Genomic DNA, 24,155 nt, shown 5'->3' with positions numbered 1-24,155 from the left:
GAGTGGTCTGGAAGGTCACATCTGTTTATTCGGTTAAGGTGAAGTGGTGAGGAACAAGATTTATTAGCCTCTGCATGGATGGTATTGGGTAAAGAAGCTGAAGTAGAGGATTTTACGATAACGAGTTCTCTTTTTGTTTTGTTTCGGTCGGATTTCCTGCACAACTGAGTTCGTCGCTTATTATTAAAATGATGAGTGGAAACACGATTCCGTTGATCAGTCTAAGATTTTTACTGGATAGTTCCATCCACGTAAGTTGTGTCCTTGTTTGCCAGATAAGTTACATTTGTACACACAATTTGTATTTTTAGTGCAAGGATTCATAGTTCGAAAGAAATCTCTTGTTAAAATGGTTCTTCATATGGGGAAAAAAAAAAAAAAAAATGCAGCTATTGCTTTAGAGAAAGAAGTGACAATTTATCGCCGTGAGAATTTTGTAGACGCTAACAAAATTTGAGAACCTTTCTTTGGCTATACTTCTTTTTTTCTTCATTTAGTAATTAGCTTCACATTCGTTTGACTAGATATCCCCGATTGAAAGTACTGACAAGATTGTGAGGTATATATTAAAGTGACGATTTGCTGGAAAGTGTACGCGCTTACCGAATGGCAAGGCATAAGACACGTACGTTTGATACAAGTGTGGAAGGTCTTGAAGTGGAGTTATTGCGTACTATTATTAGGTTTGATGTGTACGTAAGTCACGAGTGTCAAGTCTTGCGACTGTATTGGGGAGTGTGACCATATGGTTTAAGAAGGGCCAGGTGAATTTGAGTGGGCACTTGTTTAGAGATTTAGTAATAGTTACATTGCTAGTTGATCGTGGGTCCATATTAGACAGAGGAGAGATCGCATTGATGATGAGTAGAAGAGGATAGTTCAAGGCGGGCTGTGAATGCATATGAAGGGGTAATGAGACTATTGAAGATACTGTGTGTTCAAATGTGAAATTGTTCATGGTTATTACAAACTAGGCTGTTTAAGTTAGAAATTGTGTGGGTAAGTGGAATATTTGTGAATGTATAATATGACCATGCCGAATGCAGGGGAGTCTCGGGAATTAGTTATGGAAGCTCTGTTAGCCCGCGAGGGAAGTAGGCTGATAGTGACTGATTCAGAAATAAATTATTTCTAGAATAGGAAAAAATTCCAAGTTGAAATATTATTAAGCATTAACTATAGTTACGATACACGCATTTTAAAAATTGTTAACCTTTTATTTCCATTGTATTTTCGAAGTATTTGATCTCTCTACATTCCATTTTATTATTACTATTATTATTATTATTATTATTATTATTATTATTATTATTATTATTATTATTTGTTTAAACAAGGAGAGGAAGTAATGAAAAAGGATATCTGAATGCTTTCTCGTTTGCAATAAATGTATTTCATATAGCTACAAAAACTGCCTTGTTTTTCTTTTATTTAAACTGTTCTGAATAGCTGCGCCGTCTTCGCTTTTTAACCCGTTTATTTATGTAGGAAATTAACTTTTCTGTTTTCTTTCAAATGAACTGAAATTCTGATTACTTAATTTTACTTATTCCTTTTTCAAATCTTTTTAAATATCCTTTATTTTTATGAAAATTAAATTTGCTTTATAGAATTTTAATATTTAATAATCAAATTTAAGTTATATTAAATTTATGGCTAGGTATATAATTTTGAAAAGGAAAATTCATTTTGAAAAAGTAAATGATATTTAACTAAACGTGAAGAAACCAGAAAAATCACATTAAAATTCCTGTTTATTTCAAAATAAACAAAAATAATTTCTTATATAAATCAAACAGATAAGAGCAAAGATGGCGCAGATATTTAACACGGTTAAGTTTTGTAATTCATACTTATGCCCTGCAGGCTAAAGAGTTAATGGAAATAAATAGTTGTAAGCAGTTAATGAAGTGAGAATGTAGAAGGAAACGAGAGAACTCCAAGAAAATTCACTGACATGATGATGTCCACCTCAAATTCTCATGATGTGAAATCCAATTAAAAAACCCTCGCGCTAGAAATGAGCGCTCTGCCATTGATCCGTATGTAAACATTGAAAGATCTGTGTGTTTGTCATATGGATTTAAAAGAAGTGGATTAAAAGAAGCCATGTTTTGACATTAATAGGTCTTTACTTCTAAGTTAATTTTGATTAATTTCGGTAACTTGAACGCTTCTTTCTTGAACGGAACAATATTTCAAGGATGGGTATTGGTTTTAGGTTAAAGAAAGTACAGGAAATAAAACGAAAATTACTCATCTGTAAAGCAGGAGAGAGATTGATTTCAAATGTTCAGTGTTTTTTGTGAATCATGAATAACAGCGTATTAATGTAGGTACGCTTTTAATATTTAATAGTGCATAACTAGAGTCCATTGCGTACTACAATGAATTAATAATCTAGTTTCAAATGGCCTTTCATGGTGTGGTCGTGTATACAAAATACAGTGAAAGAGATAAATACAGTGGTATGTTAACATTACAAATATTCAGTATATGAAACATTTATTAACAATACAATAACGATCAGTTTTCAAAAGTAGGAATTCTGAAGACTAAAATTTTCATTAAAATATCGTCCGTGATATAAAGTAATCAAAGCATGATGTTGAATATTTAATGTTACCTATTGGTGATACACAAAACTAATATTTTGTTGATTCTTGTTTCTTTTTCAGGCTGGAAATGCAGAATCGTTAGTTGCTTTAGAATCGTTGATGAATGAATTTTTTGCTCCTGAAACGGGAAACGAGAAAAAACGAGAGATTGAAAATGTTCTCCAGAATTTTAGTGGGCAGAGAGGGGCATGGAAGCATTGTTTATATTTTATGATGAACACTTCTAATCATTATGTTTGTATGTACTGTTTAACTACAATCGAGGTAAGTGTTTTACATATGTTATCTTCCATTAATTCTTCTAGAATTCTCATTTTTAAAAATATATTTTGTAGATGCTAAACTGATATATCAGTTCTAAATTGTGATCCCTCTCCTCCTCATATGCTGAAAAATGTGAACCACTGTAGAGGTATTTTGTACAGGGTGTCTCAAGAGTCCTCTGACACTAGGGTAACACTGGTATTATCAGAATTACAACAAAATGTAAGAGGGGAAACCGCCCCCAAATATGTTTTCAATCTAAAGTGAAGGGATTTTGTAAGTCGGACGAGGCGTTTGGGATGTACACTCTTTGTGCGTCCAATGTTAAATGAAAATGTAACATTGCCATTTACCGGGAGGTGGATGAATTTTGTGAGAGTATGTTGAATGGGGGCATGTTTGAAATGGGGATTAGCCATCAACACGTTAGTGTAAGATACAGTAACTTCATTCACTTATGTTGTGAGTCCAGGTAAATGTGGGTTGCATTTTCATTTAACTTTGGGCTCATAAAAAATATACAGCCCAAACGGCTCGTCCGATTTAAAAAATTCCTTCACTTTAGATTGAAAACATCATTTTTGGAGACTGTTTCCTCTCCTACATTTTGTTGTAATTCTGATAATAACAGAGTTAACCTATGTCAGGGGACTTTTGAGGGGACCTTGTATAATCGCCAACAAAACTGTTTATGTATGGAATAAGTTCGAAGAAAGGGACCAATTCGAGTTCATTTAAACTCAAGATATACTGATGTTGCGGATTTAGGGAACAATTATCAGTCATCGAATTTTCGTCGCCTTTACTTGCGACATTATAAAGAATCAAGTAATAGCTATGTATATAGACATTTTATAAACATAAGTAGTAAATTGAAGCTTCACTCTTGGATTCTAAAACCCTTACGCTATTCCTCCCAGGTTTGCAATATCATCAATTAAGGTTGGTTGAAAGGGACAAGTTCGTATCTCTCTCATATATTTTTTACTTTTCTGAAAATTCACGATTTCTATTACATTTTTCAGCCTAGAGATTTCAAATTGTTAGAGAAGGAACTTCATAACCTATCGAAGGCAACAATCCGTGCCGATTTTTTATTTAGAATTTTCTTCATTGTTGAAATGGATATCGAAAGCTTTAAAAATATAACTTTCAACAATGAAGAAAATTGTAAATAAAAATCGGCACGGATTGTTGCCTTCGATAGGTTATGAGGTTCCTTCTCTAAAAATTTGAAGTCTAGGCTGAAATTTGCAAGAGAAATCGTGAATTTTCATCAAACCCTTATGAAAAAAACAGGCACATGTACAGGCGCATGTAACACAGGTCCTTTATCTACCTGTGGGACAGGCACATGTGCAGGTGCCTGAAAATGACCCCAATTTGAACGCCCTACACATGCATGTTGAGCAAACATGTACAGGGCATGAACAGGTATTACTGCACATGTGTTTGTACGGTAGATACCCTAATAGATCTACCATAAAAACGTATGTCAAGTGCCTGTCAACGAAGAAGACATGCAAGTACAGCCGCTGTACCAGTATAGAACATGTGATGTACGTGTCATGTATAATGTCTGTAACATGCATGCTGAACACAAGTTATATGCGTGTATGATAAAAAGCTTTTACCTGGTACATGTGAAAAGTACTTGCGAAATATGCATGTCAGATGTAAGAACTGCATGTAATGTATATGTACATGTAAAAACCATACATGTGACATTCATGTTGCGGGTATGGAAAACATCTGCTACTTGCATGTAACAGGTGGAGAACATGGAAAAACCATACAGGTGACATGCATGTTACAGGTGGAGAATTTATAAAAATTGTACATGTGACAAGTACATGCCACATGCATGTTACGGGTGTGGAAAACCTCTGCTGCTTGCATGTAGCAGATGTAAAACATGTATAGTAACATGTAAGAAACATGTATTCTGTTAATTATTCGCCATTTTGCAAACTGTTATCACCCTGCCACCTGGTGAGTCATAACGGAACCTGCAATGACATAAACAAAAGTTTATAGTATGCTCTTTCGATTGGTTATTAGTACAGATAGGTGGACATTAAATATTTAAAGTTATAAGACTTTAAAACGTGATGAATCATTTGTAATAACGTGTGTGTGTGTGTGCTGCCTGGTTGCCAGACGTATAGACCAAAAGTAACCAAATTTTGGTCACGAGTACCTTGGTCCAGGCTCGAGACCAAGAAAGCTTTTTTTTTTTTTTTTTTTTTTTTTTTTCAAATTGGAACTAGGGGTCACAGGGGACCAGCGATTTAGCAAGACATGTAAAAAGTCTAAAATGACCGATATTAGTGTCACACAGGGGCGTCATTTACGGGGGGCAGGGGCTATTGAGATTTATATAGATTTTATCAATAGAATAGTAGTAAATCAGCAAAAAACGCGAAATTTTAGTTATATGAAGTGGTCTTGCCCCCTCCCCCCCTGCCAAGCCAAATCCGAAATGACTCTTCTGGTGTCACATCCATAGTTCTCGGGGTCGATGAGATCAATGGTGAAATTTACGGGAATCAGCATCCAAAAAAATAGGTTTGTTTTCTTCTCTCCTGTATTTAACCGAAGGTGTAGAAATCAAGTTTCCGATTTCAACATTGAAAAAATAAAAAAAATAAAAAAATAAAAAAAAATATAAAAATAAATAAATTTAAAAAAAACTAATTACAGCGACAGATTTGTTTTCGGAAATAGATTCAGCATCTGAAGAAAATATACTATCTCCAAACGTATCTATAAACACCGGAAATTGTAAAAGTTTGCTACTTCTGGTTTCGATATAAATCTCTATAGAGCAAAAATGGAAACAGATAGCTGGACATGACCTTTTAATATCAATTTATTGTTCCAACAGTAAGTCTCATCTCTGACCTTATCCATCTATTGAAATCGAAAAGCGTATGTCTACGATTTCCGGTGTGAATATTGAATTTGCATATTTTGGAAGTCTACATGAGTTTCACACTTTGAAACGAAACTCACTTGTTATTATCATAAATCTTCAACATGATGTAACTGAAGAGGTATTTCTCATTGGTAGAATGTTAGCTTGGCATTCAGAAGGTTCTAGTATCGATTCTAGCGTGCGGCCACCCTGGCTGCAGTTCCCCAGTTCCACCAGGTGAATACGGGAATGGTAGGCTACTTTACAACACAGGGCCTGACCACTGCCGTGCCAGTTACCTCCCCCTCCTCTTCCGGATCTGTAACTTAGGTGTCGAAGATCACAAAATAATTTATGTCAAGTACATGCTTCTTACATGTTTACGTTTATTTGTATAGGTGCTGTATATTGCATGTTCTTAATTTCTGACTTTTGCATGCTAGTGTACTTATTATTGTATTCTTTTATCCATCTGCATGTACTTTCCAGGTGTTTTACAAGTACATGATCAGTACCTGGGCATACGGGGGAAATCTTGCATTTCCCATGCATGTGGCATGTAGTTTCCGATACATAGTGATTTACCTGTCTTATATTCACTGTACATGTACGCTTTTATCTACGTGTGCTAGGTACAATACATGCACCTGTGACATTCATTTTCCGTGAATGCATGTTTCTTACTTGTTTTCATTTATATGTACAGGTATTGTACATTCCATGTTTTTTCACTCCTAACTTACGCGTGTACATTGCATTGCATTTTTTATCGTTCTGCAGGTACTTTGCATGTGTTTTACATGTACATGTTAAGTACATGGACATAAGAGGAAAAGCTAGCTTTTCCCATGGATGTGACTGATAGATTACAGGCACATGCCATCAATTTGAATCATGTTTTTGAACATACCTATTGCGTTTGTATGACCCAGGTATATTACATGGACCTGTACTATGCATGTACCTTGGTGTATGTACATTACATGTCCTCGTGATATGTACAGATACTTTTCATTGCATGTTTGAGAACTTCTGACATTATGTTAAACACCATCTACACATGTATCACATGTTTATAGCCACAGGTAGATTCACCTGTCAGTGGGAAACTAACATGCTTTTTACAGCTACAGGCGCCTGTATAGTACCTGTTAAAGTCACATGTACCTGTACATGCACAGAACATTGCCTGTATTTGTCACATTTTCATATGGGAAGGTAAAAATTCATAAGAGAGATATGAAGACTGTGGTGACATCTATCGGCAAAGCTTGTTCCTTTACACCAACCTTAAGTACCAGTATTTTGAAAGGTTACTCAAATTGCGAATAAGACAAAATATCAGTTATTATTAAATTTCAATTGTAATGGCATCCTGAGAAATAAAGTAAGGAAATCGAGTAAGACACACTTTGAAATTTAAGGATTAATGTAGCAGGTGACATAATAGACATAGTGTGAAAACAATGATGAAAGAGGGAAAAAAAATAGTAAAGAATTTGTTCAGAATGGAGATTGATCAGTATTTATGTAATTAGTTACTACAAATAATTGTAAATGTATAATAGTACAAAAAATCAAGCAAATATTTTGTGAATAATAATTGTAATTTGTAATGCCTGGCGGGTACAAATCTCCAGCCTCATTTTCTATATTAACCTGTAGATCCACACCACATAGGTCTTCGGTACTGAAAGGTAGCTTAAGCCTTGAGAAACCATATTTTCGTTATTGTATCTAAGTGATCTCTTCTTTCTTGGGTCTACCTTTTCAACTCAGGAAGAAAAATAATGCTAGTGAAAATGCTGACTACTTCAACTAACGAAATTCTATTAGGGGTGTCACCTCGGGAATAAGAAAATGAACTTAAATATTGTAAATACCGAGTGAGTCAAGTGATCTATTCTGTGAAAAGTCTTTCGAAGACAAACATTTTAGTGCATTTACAATGTCTTGTATCCAAAATAGTGGACAAGTAATTTTCACTAATTTATGTACAGATCCCTGATTTGGATCGAGGTTACATAGAGACAGTGTAGTTGGTTCAAAATGTTAGTTTTTCAAAGATATGTACTCCTCACCCTGTTTACTACGTATTTTAAGAATTACCCTCCGCGTATTCCGTCGTCTGACGCCTCTGGTTGCATTCGATTAGCTTAAAGAGTGTCAGCTGCCAGAATTATTAGAATATTTTTATTTTATTTTATTTTTTATTAGAAACCAATGAATGGATTCAAATTTAGGTGTATGTCATTTTTTGAAATTCACTTATCCCACATTTTGGATAGAGATTGCGTAAGAGCGTTGTAGTTCTAAATTTTTGTCTGAAAATACCTCTCAATATTCCCTTTACTGCTTTTCTTCTTCCCGTCCGTTGTTTTTTCTGTTGATACTCAGTATATTTGGCTAGCTTAACATGTTTAATCCGTCAAATTAATAGAATATGGGATTCAGAATTTTACTAACATTGTTTCAGAACAAAAAGTTGGATCCACATTTAAGCTACATCTGTTATATATGTTTTAGATTTTTATCTACTTCTGACAATACTGTTCTTCTTTTTTCTGTTAGTAGGAAAATAGTAAAGGGAGGGACCGCGGTGGCTCAGTGGTCGAGCGTTTACTTCTGGTGTATAGGGTCCCTGGTTTGGTCCCAGATCGCGCCAAGTTTTCTTTGTAGTGAACACACCGTGCGCGTGGGGTTTTCTCGGGGTTCTCCTGTTTCCTCCCACTTTCTTTATAACACCATTTCATTCATTTTCATCATCACCGTTTCCTTTAGCCTATACGGCATAAACGTGAGACGTAAAGCTGCTAGATCATTTCATTTCAGTAGTGGTGGGAGCTTTAAAACTTTTATAACTGAGTGTATCAGGCTTAATAGGGCTAATTTCTTTTTCCTCTATATTTCCATTAAGTTATTATTATTATTATTATTATTATTATTATTATTATTATTATTATTATTATTATTATTATTATTATTATTATTATTATTATTATTATTGTCGGGTGTTATGATCTAGCAAGCTGAAAGGAATGCAGTTTTAAGGGTGTTGAATTTGTTAGTGTGCAGTGTTCCTTGCTGCTTGGAGCACTAACTTGCTTTCAGTTCTGCGCACATCCATCCACTTAGTACTCTACAGCATATAAGATTTTACTTTCGTTAGAAAATAGGAAAGGTGAAATGTATGAGTAACTCGTACTTAATATAACTGGTCTGTGAGTATGTTAAATTGAATTATTTTCATTATTTTCTTTCAGAGAATAATAAATAAGCAATGGATTGGACTAATGTCCGAGGAGAGAGCAGAGCTAAAGTCAACATTGTATCAATTTCTTTTAGAGAATCATAAGGAGGCACCGAATTTTATTCGAAACAAATTAGTGAAACTCATTGTAGATATAGCTCGACATGATTGGCCTCATTTTTATCCAGACTTTTTTTCGAATATAATTCAGGTGAGATTTTTGTTCTTTTCTTTTCTTATTTAATAATACCTTCTGGCAAAGCATTTCTGTATATGTGAAAAAGAATCGCTTCCGTGCATTTGAACTTTTTCACTACGTACTACGTTTGATGAGTTACTGTATTTATTTCTAGAGTCGCTGCTAGTGTGTTTATGCGATTTTATGAATTGAAAACGCTGATAGGAGGGGAGACATGAGCATTACTTTACAGGCTTCCTAGTAAGTCAGTAGACGTAGAACATTTTTCGTTTGGTTTTGTTTTATTGTATACAGTTGTTGTGTTTGAAAAATAAACACAAGAAACATTTCTACACAAAATAATTCGGTCCGATAGTGTAAAAACTTATTATAAACTACTGATTTCTGTAGATATAGAATCCTTCACTGTAAGTGTATTAATGCTAGTGCTTTATGTATATTTAATGTTTAAAGTTTTATATTTATAAAACCAGGCGTGTAGATAATTTAATGTTTGATCCCATGTTAAATAGTTTTACATACTCAACGTAAAATGATTTCAAGTATGTACACGATTGTTCCCGTACAAATTTAGGGAAAATAGAAAACACTGTTATACTCCGTTAACAGCAGTATTTTTTTTCCCCTAAGGACTTAAAATTTACCATTATATGAGTTCACGAACTAATGTAAAAATTCCTGAACAGCTAGTATCGATGATTGAACACAACAAGTCATCGAAATGCATACGATGAAATTAATAAAGCGGTTGCTTACGTGGAGTTCAAGGGTAGTATTTCATTATTAAATATGCATCTTACAGTTAGTAAAACAGTTGTTGAGATAAAATAAATACTACTAATAAGAAACTTTACTAAAGCCCCAAAATGTATTGATTTATTTGTACAGTTTGGAAAATTCTAATGTTTAATTTAATCGAAATACAATTTTGTTAGGCTGTATGCAAAAGAGAGTGTTCGAGGGTAAAGTTTAAAATGAAATCTTTAAGTTTTACATCCCGGTTATGCTGGCTAGGCTAAAGGAGACGGTGATAATGAGAAATGAATGAATAATGGAATGAGGAAAGTGGAACGAAACGGGAGAACCCCGAGAAAACCCACGTCAACCACAAAGTCTACTTGGCACGAGCTGGGGTCGAACCAAGGATCCCATGCACCAGAAGTTAACGCTCTACCACCGAGCCGTCACAGCCCCCCAGAGTAAAGTTTATTTACCTGACGAGGCCGCGGTGACTTAATCATAGAGCGCCCATCTCTGGTGCGTGGAGTCTCTGGTTCTATCCCAACTCGTGGGTTTTGCGGTGGACAAATACGTGTTCGCGGTTTTTTCCGGATTTTCCCGTTTCTTCACTTTCTATTTCATTATCAATGACCGTTTTGTTCATTATCATCATCACTGTCTCTCTTAGCTTCAGAGCATAACCATGGGGCTTTAAACTTAAAAAAAAATCCTCATATGATAATTTGAAATCCGATATGAGATCAAAGAAATCGCATATTTACTAATGGACACTATGGGATACATATAGTATTGGAAATTGCAGCGGAAAATAACTTACGTACACGAAATGTTTCTACTAAATTTCTACTTTCAGTTCAGGACTTTCTGTTACTACACGAACCAGAGAAACTCTTCTTCGTGGCTAACGCATGCCCTTTCCTTATTTCATTAGTTTCTCGATTCGTTTCCAAGTGGGATAACTTGTTTTGGTTCGTACTTTAAAGTAGCAGGTATTGTCTCATACAACTTTGGTCTGAGAAGGGATGATAAACTTATTGCATGTTGCGACGTTTGAACAAAATTAGAAAATAAATGTAAAGTAAGAGAGAGAGAAAATATATTTGTGAAAAAAGTGAGTGTAAATGTTACAGCTTCCTATAAATATGCGAGTTAATGGTTGGAAACCACTTTTGTATTTAGTTACCACACACTAAAACTGTTAGCCAAAACCTGTTGTCTGCGTTTACTGTTCTTGCTTCCCTCCTATCGAAGAGAACTCGGGTAGATAAAGAAAATTAACTCAGCAATTCACTTCCAGAAATCGTACAAGAAGCACAACATGGACCTTGTGCGTAGTTTTTCTCTTTCTTTCTTATCTTTTCTGATACGAGTATAAGAGATTGAATATAACGACTCTAACCCCTTCTCTCATGTCATCTCTGTAGCAACGGTCTCCGTGGAAACCCTAGTAAATATATTAACCGTATGTTAGATAAGGCGGCTACTTCACCGAAGAAGAAGAAGAAGAAAAAAACATTCCAGAGGAAATGTCTCTAGGATAGAAAAGGGAGGGCTCCTAAGATGTTAGTTTAAATCATTCGCTATCGAAATACTCTAACACAACAATACACTGAGCAAGGCTATGTGATAATATGTAACAAAACACATAATCACGTAACAGTTTCGACACAATAACTGTGTCTTCATCAGATTTCTAGAATTTTAGAGGAATGGAAGTCTGATGAAGACACAGTTATTGTGTCGAAACTGTTACGTGATTATGTGTTTTGTTACATATTATCACATAGCCTTGCTCAGTGCATGGTTGTGTTTTAGTACAAAATGGAAACAAGGCCTGATAATGTAGTTATCGAAATACTCTGTATGAACAAAACGTAATAAATCCATACCACTATATCAACCTGAAATTTTACACATAAATAAAATAAAAATCTTACTAAACTACCATCATTTGCTAGGATGCATTCTTCTACAGTTTATAGGAAATAAAGGAACATTTTTCCAGTTGGAGTTTTATTTACGATTAATAATTCGACATATTCAAATTAAAAAATATATATATAACTTTGAGAAATAAACACATTAATATTTTTCAAAATGGAAATACCTCCATCCACAACGGAAGTAAACAGTAATATGGTTTCAGCAATATTTTACATAAGATTCGTAATCTCAGATAATTTTCAGAACAGTCAATGGTTAAAAAAAATACATATATATTTTCTTATGGCTTTACTTGTCACATAAATTTTCCATGAAATTTTTAATAACATTGCGCAAAATTGCACCGTTAAAAAAAAAAAAAATATTCTGAATTTTAGTTCACAAGGAAATATTCCATAGCATTAAGTATATTGTGATTTTTTCAGATTCTTGCAGAATTATTTCATAACAATATCAATACAGATAAAAGAAACTGTTCCACCATGTTGTCAATATATGTCTTTGATCAAATTATCTGCTTGTGAAGAAGAAGGTGTATATGGGAATGAAATTTAGTAAATCACACTTCTAGTAAAGTAATAATTCCTTTAAGTTAAGTGTTTCATTGTAATGTAGTAAAATTCAAAATCATGGTAATTCATAACCTAGGTATCTTCTCGGTAAATTTTCCTGTCCATCCAAATTATGTGGTAATTGATTTCTAAAATGTATTTTGATTCCGACATATTTGAATATCTGCGCTAACCTGTCACTATTTGCACTTCTAGAAAGATATGAATTGGATGTGGTTTCGCACTATGGCAGCTCCAAATAAGTGATTATGAAAACACTGTTTTATAAGGGTGAACGCACTAAATTAATACCAGTTAAACTTTCACTTTGGTTGTTGGAAGTATTTTGGGGTATTATGATTGCTACGGATTCTTCACTGTTTACGAAAAATTTGTATAGTTCACAGAGGTACTCTCGCCCGTACAGAGAAAAAAGAATCATATACAGAAATATTGAATTTACATGGCAACATTGAATATAAACATTAATATTTTATCTTTTCCATCAATTTATTTCGAATAATGGTTAAATATTCGGAACATAGCTGCAGTCCCAGAAAATGTCATCAGTATACTCATCACAGACTAAGGAAGACGGCGCAGAAAATCGAAATTGATGTGCAAAAACAAGCAATTTACAAAAGTTTTTATTATTATTATTATTATTATTATTATTATTATTATTATTATTATTATTATTATTATTATTATTATTATTTAATACCCAGGAGTCGTAAACATCGGTATTACGGTATGAAACAGAATTTCGGATAACTACATTCACTTACAGATATTGCCGTACAGTCCCGGTCTAGCAAAATAATATACCAAATTAGTTACAAAGGTATAGTAAATATTTAAATTCGTAATAACGGAAGTTTGTTCATACGGACAATAGTATTCTCGTAAAAACATCAATCATTAAAATCAAAATAATACATAATAATATACTTCAGGAAATCTCCAATCGAAATTTTAATCAATAGACAAGTTCTTTTTAGTCCAGCGAGATATTTAACACAATAAAAATACTGTTAATTGCGTACGCATGTGCTTAATATTCCTATTTATTTGTGATTAGCTAGGCCTAGCTGATGTTAATGATATTATTTTGCGATGACTGGCAGAGATACAGTCTATCAAACCATTGTGAATATCGGATCACGGGTATATTTAGTGGACAATAATTTCTCAGCAAAATGGAGAACGACTACAAGATCACAAACCCATTACGGAACTAAAATCCCTAGAACATCAGTTATAAGCTCTTTAAATAAGGATAATAAATAAATAAATAAAATGCAAACGGTTGCATATCAATGGATAGGATTTATATATATATTCAAAATGTCATCTGTTAAAAGATGCCTCTTATCATAAATACAAAAATTATCTATATCACGGAGAATATGAACTGGCATAAAAACAAAAGAAAAGAAATGGCACAAAACTTTAGTTAGTTAGAGAGAGAGAGAGAGAGAGAGAAAGAAAGAAAAAAACAGCAACCAACGAACGCCTCCAATCCGATAAATAGAAAAACTCATATAACTTAAAATTAACTTTTCCCCATTCCTAATGACGCTAGCTTATTAAATTTTGAATAATCGATATCTTGGAGTCATCGTTGATCAGAGATACAAGGAAAAGAAAAAGAGACCGAACAAATTAGGGTCGTCGAAGATAACAAAAAGCATGCAACCATTTGTTGACTTAAGCCGAAACGATTATACATAGACCAAAAACGTACGGTTCTCACAATAGAACGATTATATTATCCTGAAACCCGCTGGAAGTCTATGACCAAGCAGAGATACGAAGAAAGACCACTACTAGAGTTTCCCTTTCTACTTGCGCTAAATTATTCCGTATCCGCCAGGCGACCTTCAGAACTAGGATATATATATCCCAAGGCTGGTGTACCTCTACCTCTGATTTTGGAAATTTCTATATAACAAACTAACTTCACTACCACCAAAGTCGGTTGAAAAGAAAAGAAGACAATAGAAAGAAAGAAAAAAAGTTTCAAAACTCCAGTTCAAGAAAACTGATTAAAAATACTATAATCAAAAGGAGGACTAAATAATTAATATTTTTAAATCATCGTCATTATCAGTTTTTTCATCCCGAGGTTTGGCAATCGATTAACGTTATTATCGAAGCAATCAGAATGTCAGCGAGCTTCACTAAGAGATAAATAACATGTGTGGAGAAAAAGCTTAAAATTAAATCAGATATTTAAAGTACGAATCCATCGTTGATGGGAAATAACGCTAAACTTCCTCACAGAGTTCACATACACATTTCCCCACACCACGATATCGTTCTGCCCCGAAGGAACTAGACAAACGACATGAAGTATACAAAGAGATGAAAACTTCTCCTCACACGAAAACAAAGTGAAAAGTAAGTACTTAACTCGAATATCGAAAACAGTAAAATTAAAAACTGAAAAATAATGAATTGAAAAAAAACCCATAGGATGTTAATCTGTATTACTTATTCTTTTGCTAAATCTTTTCACGTTATTAGAAATATTGTAATTATATGGTATAACAACATTTCTAATTAATACACTGACGTGTTTACTGAGTTTCGCGAAATATCTCTACGCATCGATGTCGTCATACTATTCGCCTTCATATACACACCAAGCTACAATTAATTTCCACTCAAACCAATTATACAAATTAACTTTCCCGAAATTATAGTTTTCGACGAATGGTCTGGGAGACTTCTATCACATTCACAAACACACTCACTCATTTTCATCTAGTGGCCTCTTATATGCATATTCATCATTGGGCTTATATATTTATATGTTGGATCCCTATCATACTCCTAATAATAATCATAATCACGAAGCCATATGATATACGAAGTCATATATTATCAAGTACTCGTCAATACTACGAAACACCAACCAATTTACGAAATCGCCCCGTCGATTCAATGACCCTACACAACAATAATATCAATACGCCACTAACTATTTGTATTCTATTCTAGGTTGTCATATGTACACGATACCACTGGGGTATTGTATGCGTATGATACGTTATGAAAGAAAATACTCCCGTTCCGTCCATCTGAACTAATCCTTCCCTACGGTGACTTAGCTCAAATAATTTAATTTAATCTATCTACCTTCACTAAATATGCCATTTCCAACTTATTCGCTTTAGTAACACCCTTAACGTCACAAACACCTATGTAAACAATAGGCCTATCTCGGCTTATGAAGCTCCATAACATTAACTTTTTTTTCTATCAGTTGTTTACATCTCGTGCAATACGATCACTGGATTATTTACTTAAATATCAGGCTTACCTTTCAATAAACGAAAATACTACCATGTCAGATTCATGACTAATTCAACATACACGCACCCTGGTAAACGAAATTTCTAATGTTCATTTCAAGAAATTATATTAAATATCATGTATATTTGCAGTTTGTAAGCTTGCACTGTTTATCAATAATAAGCTTTTGTACGACGCTAACAGCGCCGCGTCTCAAACTACGGTCCAATCATATACTAACCAAAACAACAAAGTGATTTCATTGATGCAATAATTTACTATTGAAAGTTACAAATTTTCAGAATAAAACGTAAAATTTCAATGTTCACGGCAAGCACTCTCCTATCTCACTCTGCCTCACGAAAAGAAACCTCCAATATACAAACGATAAGCCGGTATTAAAACTTTTGAAAGCCCGGATTCCTTCACTGAGTTACAGTAGTTCGTGACCCAACACAATCACTTAACTACACATAATGCAGTCTATAGTCATTCCGACGAGACAAAGAAACATCGCATAGCGGAAAAACACGCATGGGAACTCACAGTAAGAACCAGACGAAAAATATTTTCATAGAAATTCGAGTTCGAAGTTGTTAATAACAGGAGAATAACCCGGCACTAAAGTATCAGTACTGAAATTGTGATTATATCAACTGGCTAGTCATATACAAACAAAAATATATCAACATAACCATTAGTGTGCATCCCAACAGAACAATAACAAATATTACCAAAACTCATACACTAAACATTAGAAGATCATCAACTAAATAAATTTCCGTTATGTGATGGGATTACATATGCGTAATATAATTCTCATTATTGTTAAAACTCTATGAAGCCACGTTTGTATTATTTGCTGATTATGACAAAAAAGAATAAAAAGGGGAGAGAGAGTGTAGATTACGATCTTATTATTTATCCCATAATGTGATGTTAGCAAAACGAAACTCACGTAGGAACTGAAGATCCCTAGGGAGGAAAACAAAGATGTAGCAGGCTACATACTACACCTTGCAGCATTTACTACCTATTTAGCCCCTCATGGCTACACGAACATCACGTAAACACTATCTTTTGTCATTTTAAAATTTTGAGTCAAAAAATAAAATTCGTTTCTTTCTTTTGAATATACAAGAATCAGCCGTGAGCGAGAGAAAATAAACTAGAAGATTTTCTATTCTAGCAATCATTATTGGTGTGCTCTAAATTTCCCAAAATGCTGCCCATTTATTCACTCAGCGAAGTATCCAAGTATCCATTGTCAATATGAAGATTCTTTAATTTCTGTTAGCCGAAAATTACGATTCCTGTTGAGTAATTTACTTTGCTTACGGTCTGAATGTTCAAATGATCATGTTAGTTTATCTGTGTTTTCAAAACACTATTTATCTAAAACTTTAATATTTGAAAATTGTCACAACAAACTTGTTGCACATCTTCACTCAAAAACCGGCAGTTGTACAGACGTTTTCTTATCTCATCCTCCCGGCTCCTAGATATCTGGAAGCTGTAATTTAAGCCAATCACATCTCTTCCATCCATCTGTCCCAGGTGTGACGAGAAAAAAAATCACTGCTAGAATTTTCTATTGATTATTTCAGCTTTGATACTTATAAAGAATACTGTAAATGATAAACTTTACTATTATTATCCAAAGAAAGAAAATTTGATACTACAGCCCTTTTACATTTATTTATTAACTGAAATTTCTGTTTCTCGGCAAAACGCTGATACTTAAGTGCAATAAAATTTAATAGAACGTTTGAAACATTTTATTTTCAGTTCATAACATATTTAATCGTAATTAAATATACTATTTATATTACGGACTGTTTAGAGTTACGGTTTTATGCAAGATTGAAAACTTTAAGTACACAAGCACTGAAAGAAAAAAAAAATTATGCGGAAAAGGGATAGGGGGAGGGTATTAAAAAGTTTTTTTTTTTTTTTTTTTTTTTTTCAATCAGTGTAACGATAAGTGGGAAAGTGAAGGGAGAAAGAGTTTTAAGTTTCAACTTTTTGTTACGGAATTCAAATTCTTTTGTTTTATCCTTTCCTACAAACGCAAACGGAATAATAGTAATAAAAAGAAAGTAAAGATGATTTCTTCATATTCGACCTTGTTATGCATGTTTAGTGCGGCAGCAATATTTTGTCAACTTAACCTTGTGAATCTGAATTATTTAAATGGAGAATGTGACTGGATATTGGCTAATAAATAATATCAATGCAAATTTATACAAAGATCATCATTCTTATAGCAATTTTGATTTTGAACTGTAACAGTTATGTATCAGGCAAGTATCTAGTAATTGTCAATTTTGTAGAATCCATTTTGAATTCTAAATTTATGCTTTGTTGAATTTACAAATACGAAATTTTGTTTTCTCAGTTTATGTTGGTACACCTTTAACTTATACTATTGTTTGAATATTTTTTTTTTAAATAAGAGCTCTTTGTACAGATAGTCATTTGTACCTAAAACCGAGTATTCTTTGCACAACAGTGCAGTCTTCGATCACTCAGCCAGAAAGCAAACCATTGAAACCAGCTCTTTCAAACGTAATCTACTGCCAGTTTCCTTGTAGCATATCGAATTGTTTGTCGCATATGGAATAGGAGTTTCGCATAAAGTCTTCGGCACCTCACCTTGTAATCTCAGTTATCTGATGCCTGCGATATCGTAACACCTGGATTCTTCCCGGTTCTCCGTAACTCCAGTTTTAAAGAATGACACGTCGGCGCTACACTTTCTGATTTCTGACCCTGACGCTATCCAGTTCATCGAGTTCTGGCCTAAAAGCCGAGTCGCCTTAACCCTTAACGAGTTTTCGTAACCATTTGGTTACACATGTTTTGATCTTGCCTATTGCGTTTGAAGACTATTATTTTTAGGTATTGTTCCTTGTGGTTATTTGTGTACATGCTTTCCGCGATCCAGAGAAGCTATTGCTTCCTTGTGGGAACTCTGGTAAATATTACGCGGAAGGTAGTCTGTGGATATATTGTTTTGCAAGCAGTGCCGGAAACAGACAGAAAATATAGTGAACCGTTAAGGGTTAAATGCTAATAGTTCGAATTTAAGTCTCCGCTATCTGTATTTTGATGCAATAAGACGCCCAACCTCCCTACTCGTTACTTTTTTCTTTTTCTTTCTTTCTTTCTTTTTCTTTCTTTTTTTTTTTTTTTTTAAATGTTGAACTGTATTGACTACCTCCATTTCCGAGTTGGGAAAAAAGAATAAAAACACAAGATGAAAAAAATTGCCACAGAACGAAGCCTAATTATACCGACTCATTAGTTTTATAAACCGTCAAAAACCGATTAAAAACGATAGTTTAGACTCCTTAAATGGTATAAAATGTGGTGAGTTTTAAGACCATAAGGCTTAGTTTTCAAAAGTTTTAAGTGTTCTAAAGGTGATGCTGAACCGCTAAATATATATACTACTATAGACATTTATTTCTTTCTAACTTTCTGACTGTTTTAGCTTGTTCAAATGCCAGATACCACCGTGTTAGGACTAATATTCTTATTAACTGCGTCGGAAGAATTAGTGTGTCCATGGGAGGACCTTAGTGTATCAAGGAAGGACGAACTGAGAAGATTACTTTTGGGACATATTCCACAAGTATTTTCCATATTAACAGGTTAGTTTTTTCTCTTCGTTTCTTTAATTACAATAATCTGTTACTGGTTATCTTTGTAACTTAACCACTTGTCTAATTTAACCAAATCTTTCTGAAACCAAGAAAATAACAAGCTTTTGTTACTATTACTCTGTAAGTTGACTTTATGTGTAAGTTTTTGTGGGGCACAAAGAAGCTAATATAGGTATTTTCATTGTATAGTAGATTTTCAGCCAATAAGTGATCTGAATCATAAGAAACTTTGTGGTGTAATTCCATTTTGTACATGTGGAAACCATTTTGAAAACAGCAACCATGTTCTGTATCATTTTGACTATTAAGGGCCGTGTGTGCATGTGTCAACGTTAAGTTTGGCTTGTGTACGAATACTTTATTTATTTATTTATTTAACAATTACCAGATACAGCTCTGAGGCCATTTTATACTGGATATATAACAGTAACAATATCAACAATAATGGAAAGGATTTGGGAAGGTATCGGTCAGGGCCTGTTTTAATAGGTACCATCCCGGCATTTGCCTAGTAGGATTGAGGAAAACCCTGGAAAACCCCAATCAGGATGGTCGGCAGCGGGAATGAACCCGCTACCTCCCGAATGCGAAGCCAACGCTCTATCACTTGATGAGCATTCACCTCTGGTGCGTTGGGTCCCAATTTCGATTCCAGTTCGCCCCAAATGGGCTTTGTGATGAACAAGCACCTTATGCGTAGGTTTTCTTGGGGTTCTCCTATTTCCTCACACTTCTCCATTCCACCATTTCATTCATTCTGATCACCTTTACGGCATAACCGTGGGACTTAAAACTGAAATATTTTCTGTATTTATCTAATTAATAGTAAAACTATGAAATTTAGCAGTTCATATTGCTTTGAGAGAATTCTCAAAATACAAGTTCTTCTTTCAAATAACTGATGAGTTCATTGTTGATTGCTGTTGCAGGTATTCTAGAAGCTGTTCTGGAGAAACAGAGGCATGTGGTCACAGCAACTCCTCCGCCTTCGCCGACGCATGGAGAATTACAGGATGCAGGGAAATCATTGTTTAGTACATCACCGATTCACACGGGTAAGTAGTTACATATTCATATGTTTAAATTAAGCTAATTCTTCTTTCAAGATTTAACACTTCTGTTTGTCCAACGATTTAACTGTGGTAAACTCTTACGGACCACAGCGTTATCACATTTCTCTTTACGCGAAACAATGCGAATAGAATAGCAGGAAGTCATTGTCGACAAACAGTGGGATTTTATAGTAGGAATTGAAGAATGATAATGTCGTAAATTATCATTCTGTATATGATACTTCGAATTTGGAAGTACCTTTTTTTATAAAGTAGTAATTCTCTCCTTGACTGGCTTCCTTAAATGGCCATGAATTGTGTGGCTATACGGTTAGCGTATGCATCTTTGGCGCGAACCTAGCGAAGCTCATGTAGTTTGGATCCCACGTTAATCTGTAGGTCAGGTCGCATATGGACTCCGCTGAAAAGAACGCTAAACTCCAATGCAGCCAGCAGGTTTCCATTCGAAATCAAACGTTAATTCCAGAGCACCATTTTACAAGAACAATTTCTCCGACAGCATTAAATGCATGATCTTTGTTAGTAAAAGAATAAGATATATTCAAAGTGTGTATCTTCCTTTATTTATTTCTTCTTCATACATTTTTCCTGATGACATGTCGCCCACTGTCAAAATCCATAATCCAGAGAATAAACCTGAGTAAACAAATTAGCAAGTCAGTTAACCGTGGTCAGAATGAACAAGCTTACAATAGTAATAATGTAGTTTCGTGAGGTCGAGAGACAAGCAACTGTACAATACTACCGTATAAAAAAGTATGCTATTCGTTCACATTATCGTAATTTCAAAAGTTCATGTGTATATAAAAGAAAACCGTAACGATATTGAAATGTAGTGTGTGTGTGTATATAAATTAATAATTATTGTATAAATTAATAATTATTGTATAAATTAATAATTATTGTATAAATTAATAATTATTTAATAAGGCATGAATTAGCATAATTTTTCTAATTTCAAGACAGTGTATTTTTAAAAAGGTTCTAGGCGTAATTCTCGGTGGGATCTGAGACTTTGAGCTTACTATATAATTCGTATAACAGTAATTTAAATATACTGGTTCGTATAAGAATAATTCAAATATACTAGTTCCCCAAGACTTAATTTAAATTATAAGAGTTCATTTAATTTATCCTTTCGTTACTTCATTTGCAGCTTAAAAACACATCTTACTGACTGCTACGATTTGACAGACCATGTTAATTATAAACTATTATCACGAGAACCAAAACATGATTCCTTGAACCTAGTAGTAACCTTGAATTTGCTTTGAAGCAAAATTAAAACCTTTCTTTGTATTTCGTGTATATATCGAGTGTTCTAAAAGTGGCGCCCACAGACAGCGAAACCTTATTCTACAAGTCAAAATAAAGTGAAAAATATATAATTATGTACCTTTCGGGTCCTCGTCTGGAGACTCGAATTACACTATATGGCAACGTCGCAGATAAAGAAACTCAGATAATATATACCTATCTATCAAATAGTTACATTGATGCTTTGCAAATGGCAGTTAAAAGTCGATAGACGTTGACACTGGTATCACATAACCGCCACCAGGTTATAGAAGTATTTTTTGTGGATGCTCTGTATATTTTGTAAAGACAGTGATTATTTTTTCAATATTATCTTTTATTCTGCGATGCATATAAGTTCTTTCTTCGGTGGGAATTGCTTCTTTCCCTCGCAATTGAACAAAGAAGTCTTTCATTGTTTATATATATATATATATTTAAAACGTTGCTTTATGGTGAGAACATTTCAGTAAGCGACGAAGCTTCTCAGTGTTTCTCCCTGATTTATTAATATGCACAGTATATATTCTACAGTTATTTGGAACTAAATTAAGTGCTTTCTTTAATCGTTTGTGGAAATACTGCGATTTGGAGCACATCAGGTGCAGAAGTGACTGAATGGCACGAGCCACATCGCTTTAGCAGTTCGTTATGTGTACTTTCACACGCCCGAGTTATCGCAATGTCTTGTACGTCGTGGCCAGTTGACTAAAATTAACATCAATTCTTTTCCATATTCTGTTTGCATGTAACATACAGGTGATTTAGCCTGAGTGCTTTTAAGAATGAACAGCCAACACTGACGAATGCACGAACGCAGCTCGTATCTCGAACCTCTTGGTTCGGGGAGTGTTACTCCACGTTTCGAGGTAGCAACCATGCACGTCGCGTCGAGCTTCATGTATAATATTATGCTAAGGAGCATAAGCTATTAGCCGGTGGAGGACGTTTTCTTACGGCTAGCCCCAATCAATAAGTCCCAGGTTCATATACGTAGTGCGCCAAAAAGTTATAAACGCGCCCTCCAACATTAGCATTCCACTTTGAAGACTAATTTTGCTGAAGACACATGTCGACTCTTCAGGACTGTTTGGAGCAGCAACCAGATTACTACGTGGGATTATCCCGGCGACACTTCCCCCATTGCTAATCCCCCAAGTGCGTCAATGGTGTGAGAAAAGTATTTATAGTGAAATCTCAGTTATAATCTTATATATATATATATCAAAGTGATAAGGGCTACAGTATAGTGAAAAGTAAAGTGTGATTTTAATAAAGCAAATAATTATACATAATCATTAAGTGCTGTGATCGTTTCTATTTGTTATTTTTCTTTTTAATAGTATTCTAATAAATAAGTATAGTGTCATTTAACCCGATGTGTTTTCGTTGTGTGTGTGAGTGATGTTTGTGTGCGTTATGGTCTGGATGACCGTCTGATCGTCCGTGAGGTTTCCGAGACGAGACATCCGAACCTTTCGGCGCCTGATGCTCATCGACGAGCAATTGGGGAACAATTTTGTAATCCCTTCTTGGAGAGGTCCTTCAACGTCCTACCCAGGTAAGTCCAGGTCTCAGGAAAATATTCATTGGCAGGACCTCGGAGGACAGACTACGACCAGGCGATTACAACTTACTAGCATAACAGTCGATGTAGCTGCTGGGTGAATTCGAGGAGCAACGCTAATGGTACCAAGTTAATCTGTGATGTTGCCACGTTGTGAAATTTTGATTCGCCGTAGCGGCTGAAGGAGGCTCCGGAGGATATATCATTATATAGCATTTTCGCTTTATTTTGACCTGAATAATAGCGCTTTGTTTTTCGTTGGCGCCATTTTTAGAACACCCGCTATATATATATATATATATATATATATATATATATATATATATATATATATATATATATATATATATATATATATATATATATATAAAATAGAGAGGGGGAAGGGAGAGAGAGTGTACGGGAAATAGGGACGAATATTAAAGTGCTATAAAACTAATATAAAATATGTTTTTTTTAATAAACACATTGAGTAACTTCTCCCATTTATGTATACATACACATTAGGTAATTATCTCACATTTATGTATGAAAAATTGTATCCGACATATGACCACCCAAGGCTGCACGGGAATGAGCAATGCGTTCATTGCAATTTGCGATGACGCGTTCACAAACATCTGGTAAGATGCCGTTAATAACCCTCCTAATTTCATCCTTCAGTTGTTGTATTGTCTGTGGTGCCGACAAGACTCCAAATCCTGCAGTTCTACTTATTGACGTACCCATTGAGATGGAAGTGTGCCTCATCTGAGAAAATTATTCTT

At 34.4% G+C, this 24,155-nt stretch overlaps 1 protein-coding gene across 1 annotated transcript in view; it reads left to right on the top strand.

The window, feature by feature from the left end:
- Positions 1 to 24,155, top strand: part of ebo (exportin ellipsoid body open) — a 100,127-nt gene that overhangs the window by 5,110 nt on the left and 70,862 nt on the right. Inside the window, exons 3-6 of the mRNA XM_081750907.1 lie at positions 2,679 to 2,882; positions 9,063 to 9,260; positions 19,281 to 19,440; positions 20,382 to 20,507. Of these exons, the coding sequence (XP_081607033.1) occupies positions 2,679 to 2,882; positions 9,063 to 9,260; positions 19,281 to 19,440; positions 20,382 to 20,507 (688 nt within the window). The remainder of the gene's footprint in view (positions 1 to 2,678; positions 2,883 to 9,062; positions 9,261 to 19,280; positions 19,441 to 20,381; positions 20,508 to 24,155) is intronic.

This window comes from Thermobia domestica, chromosome 3 (assembly GCF_964235325.1).
Source record: "Thermobia domestica chromosome 3, izTheDome1.hap1.1, whole genome shotgun sequence".
Lineage (NCBI taxonomy): Eukaryota > Metazoa > Arthropoda > Insecta > Zygentoma > Lepismatidae > Thermobia > Thermobia domestica.
This window is presented reverse-complemented; position numbering and strand designations above follow the sequence as displayed.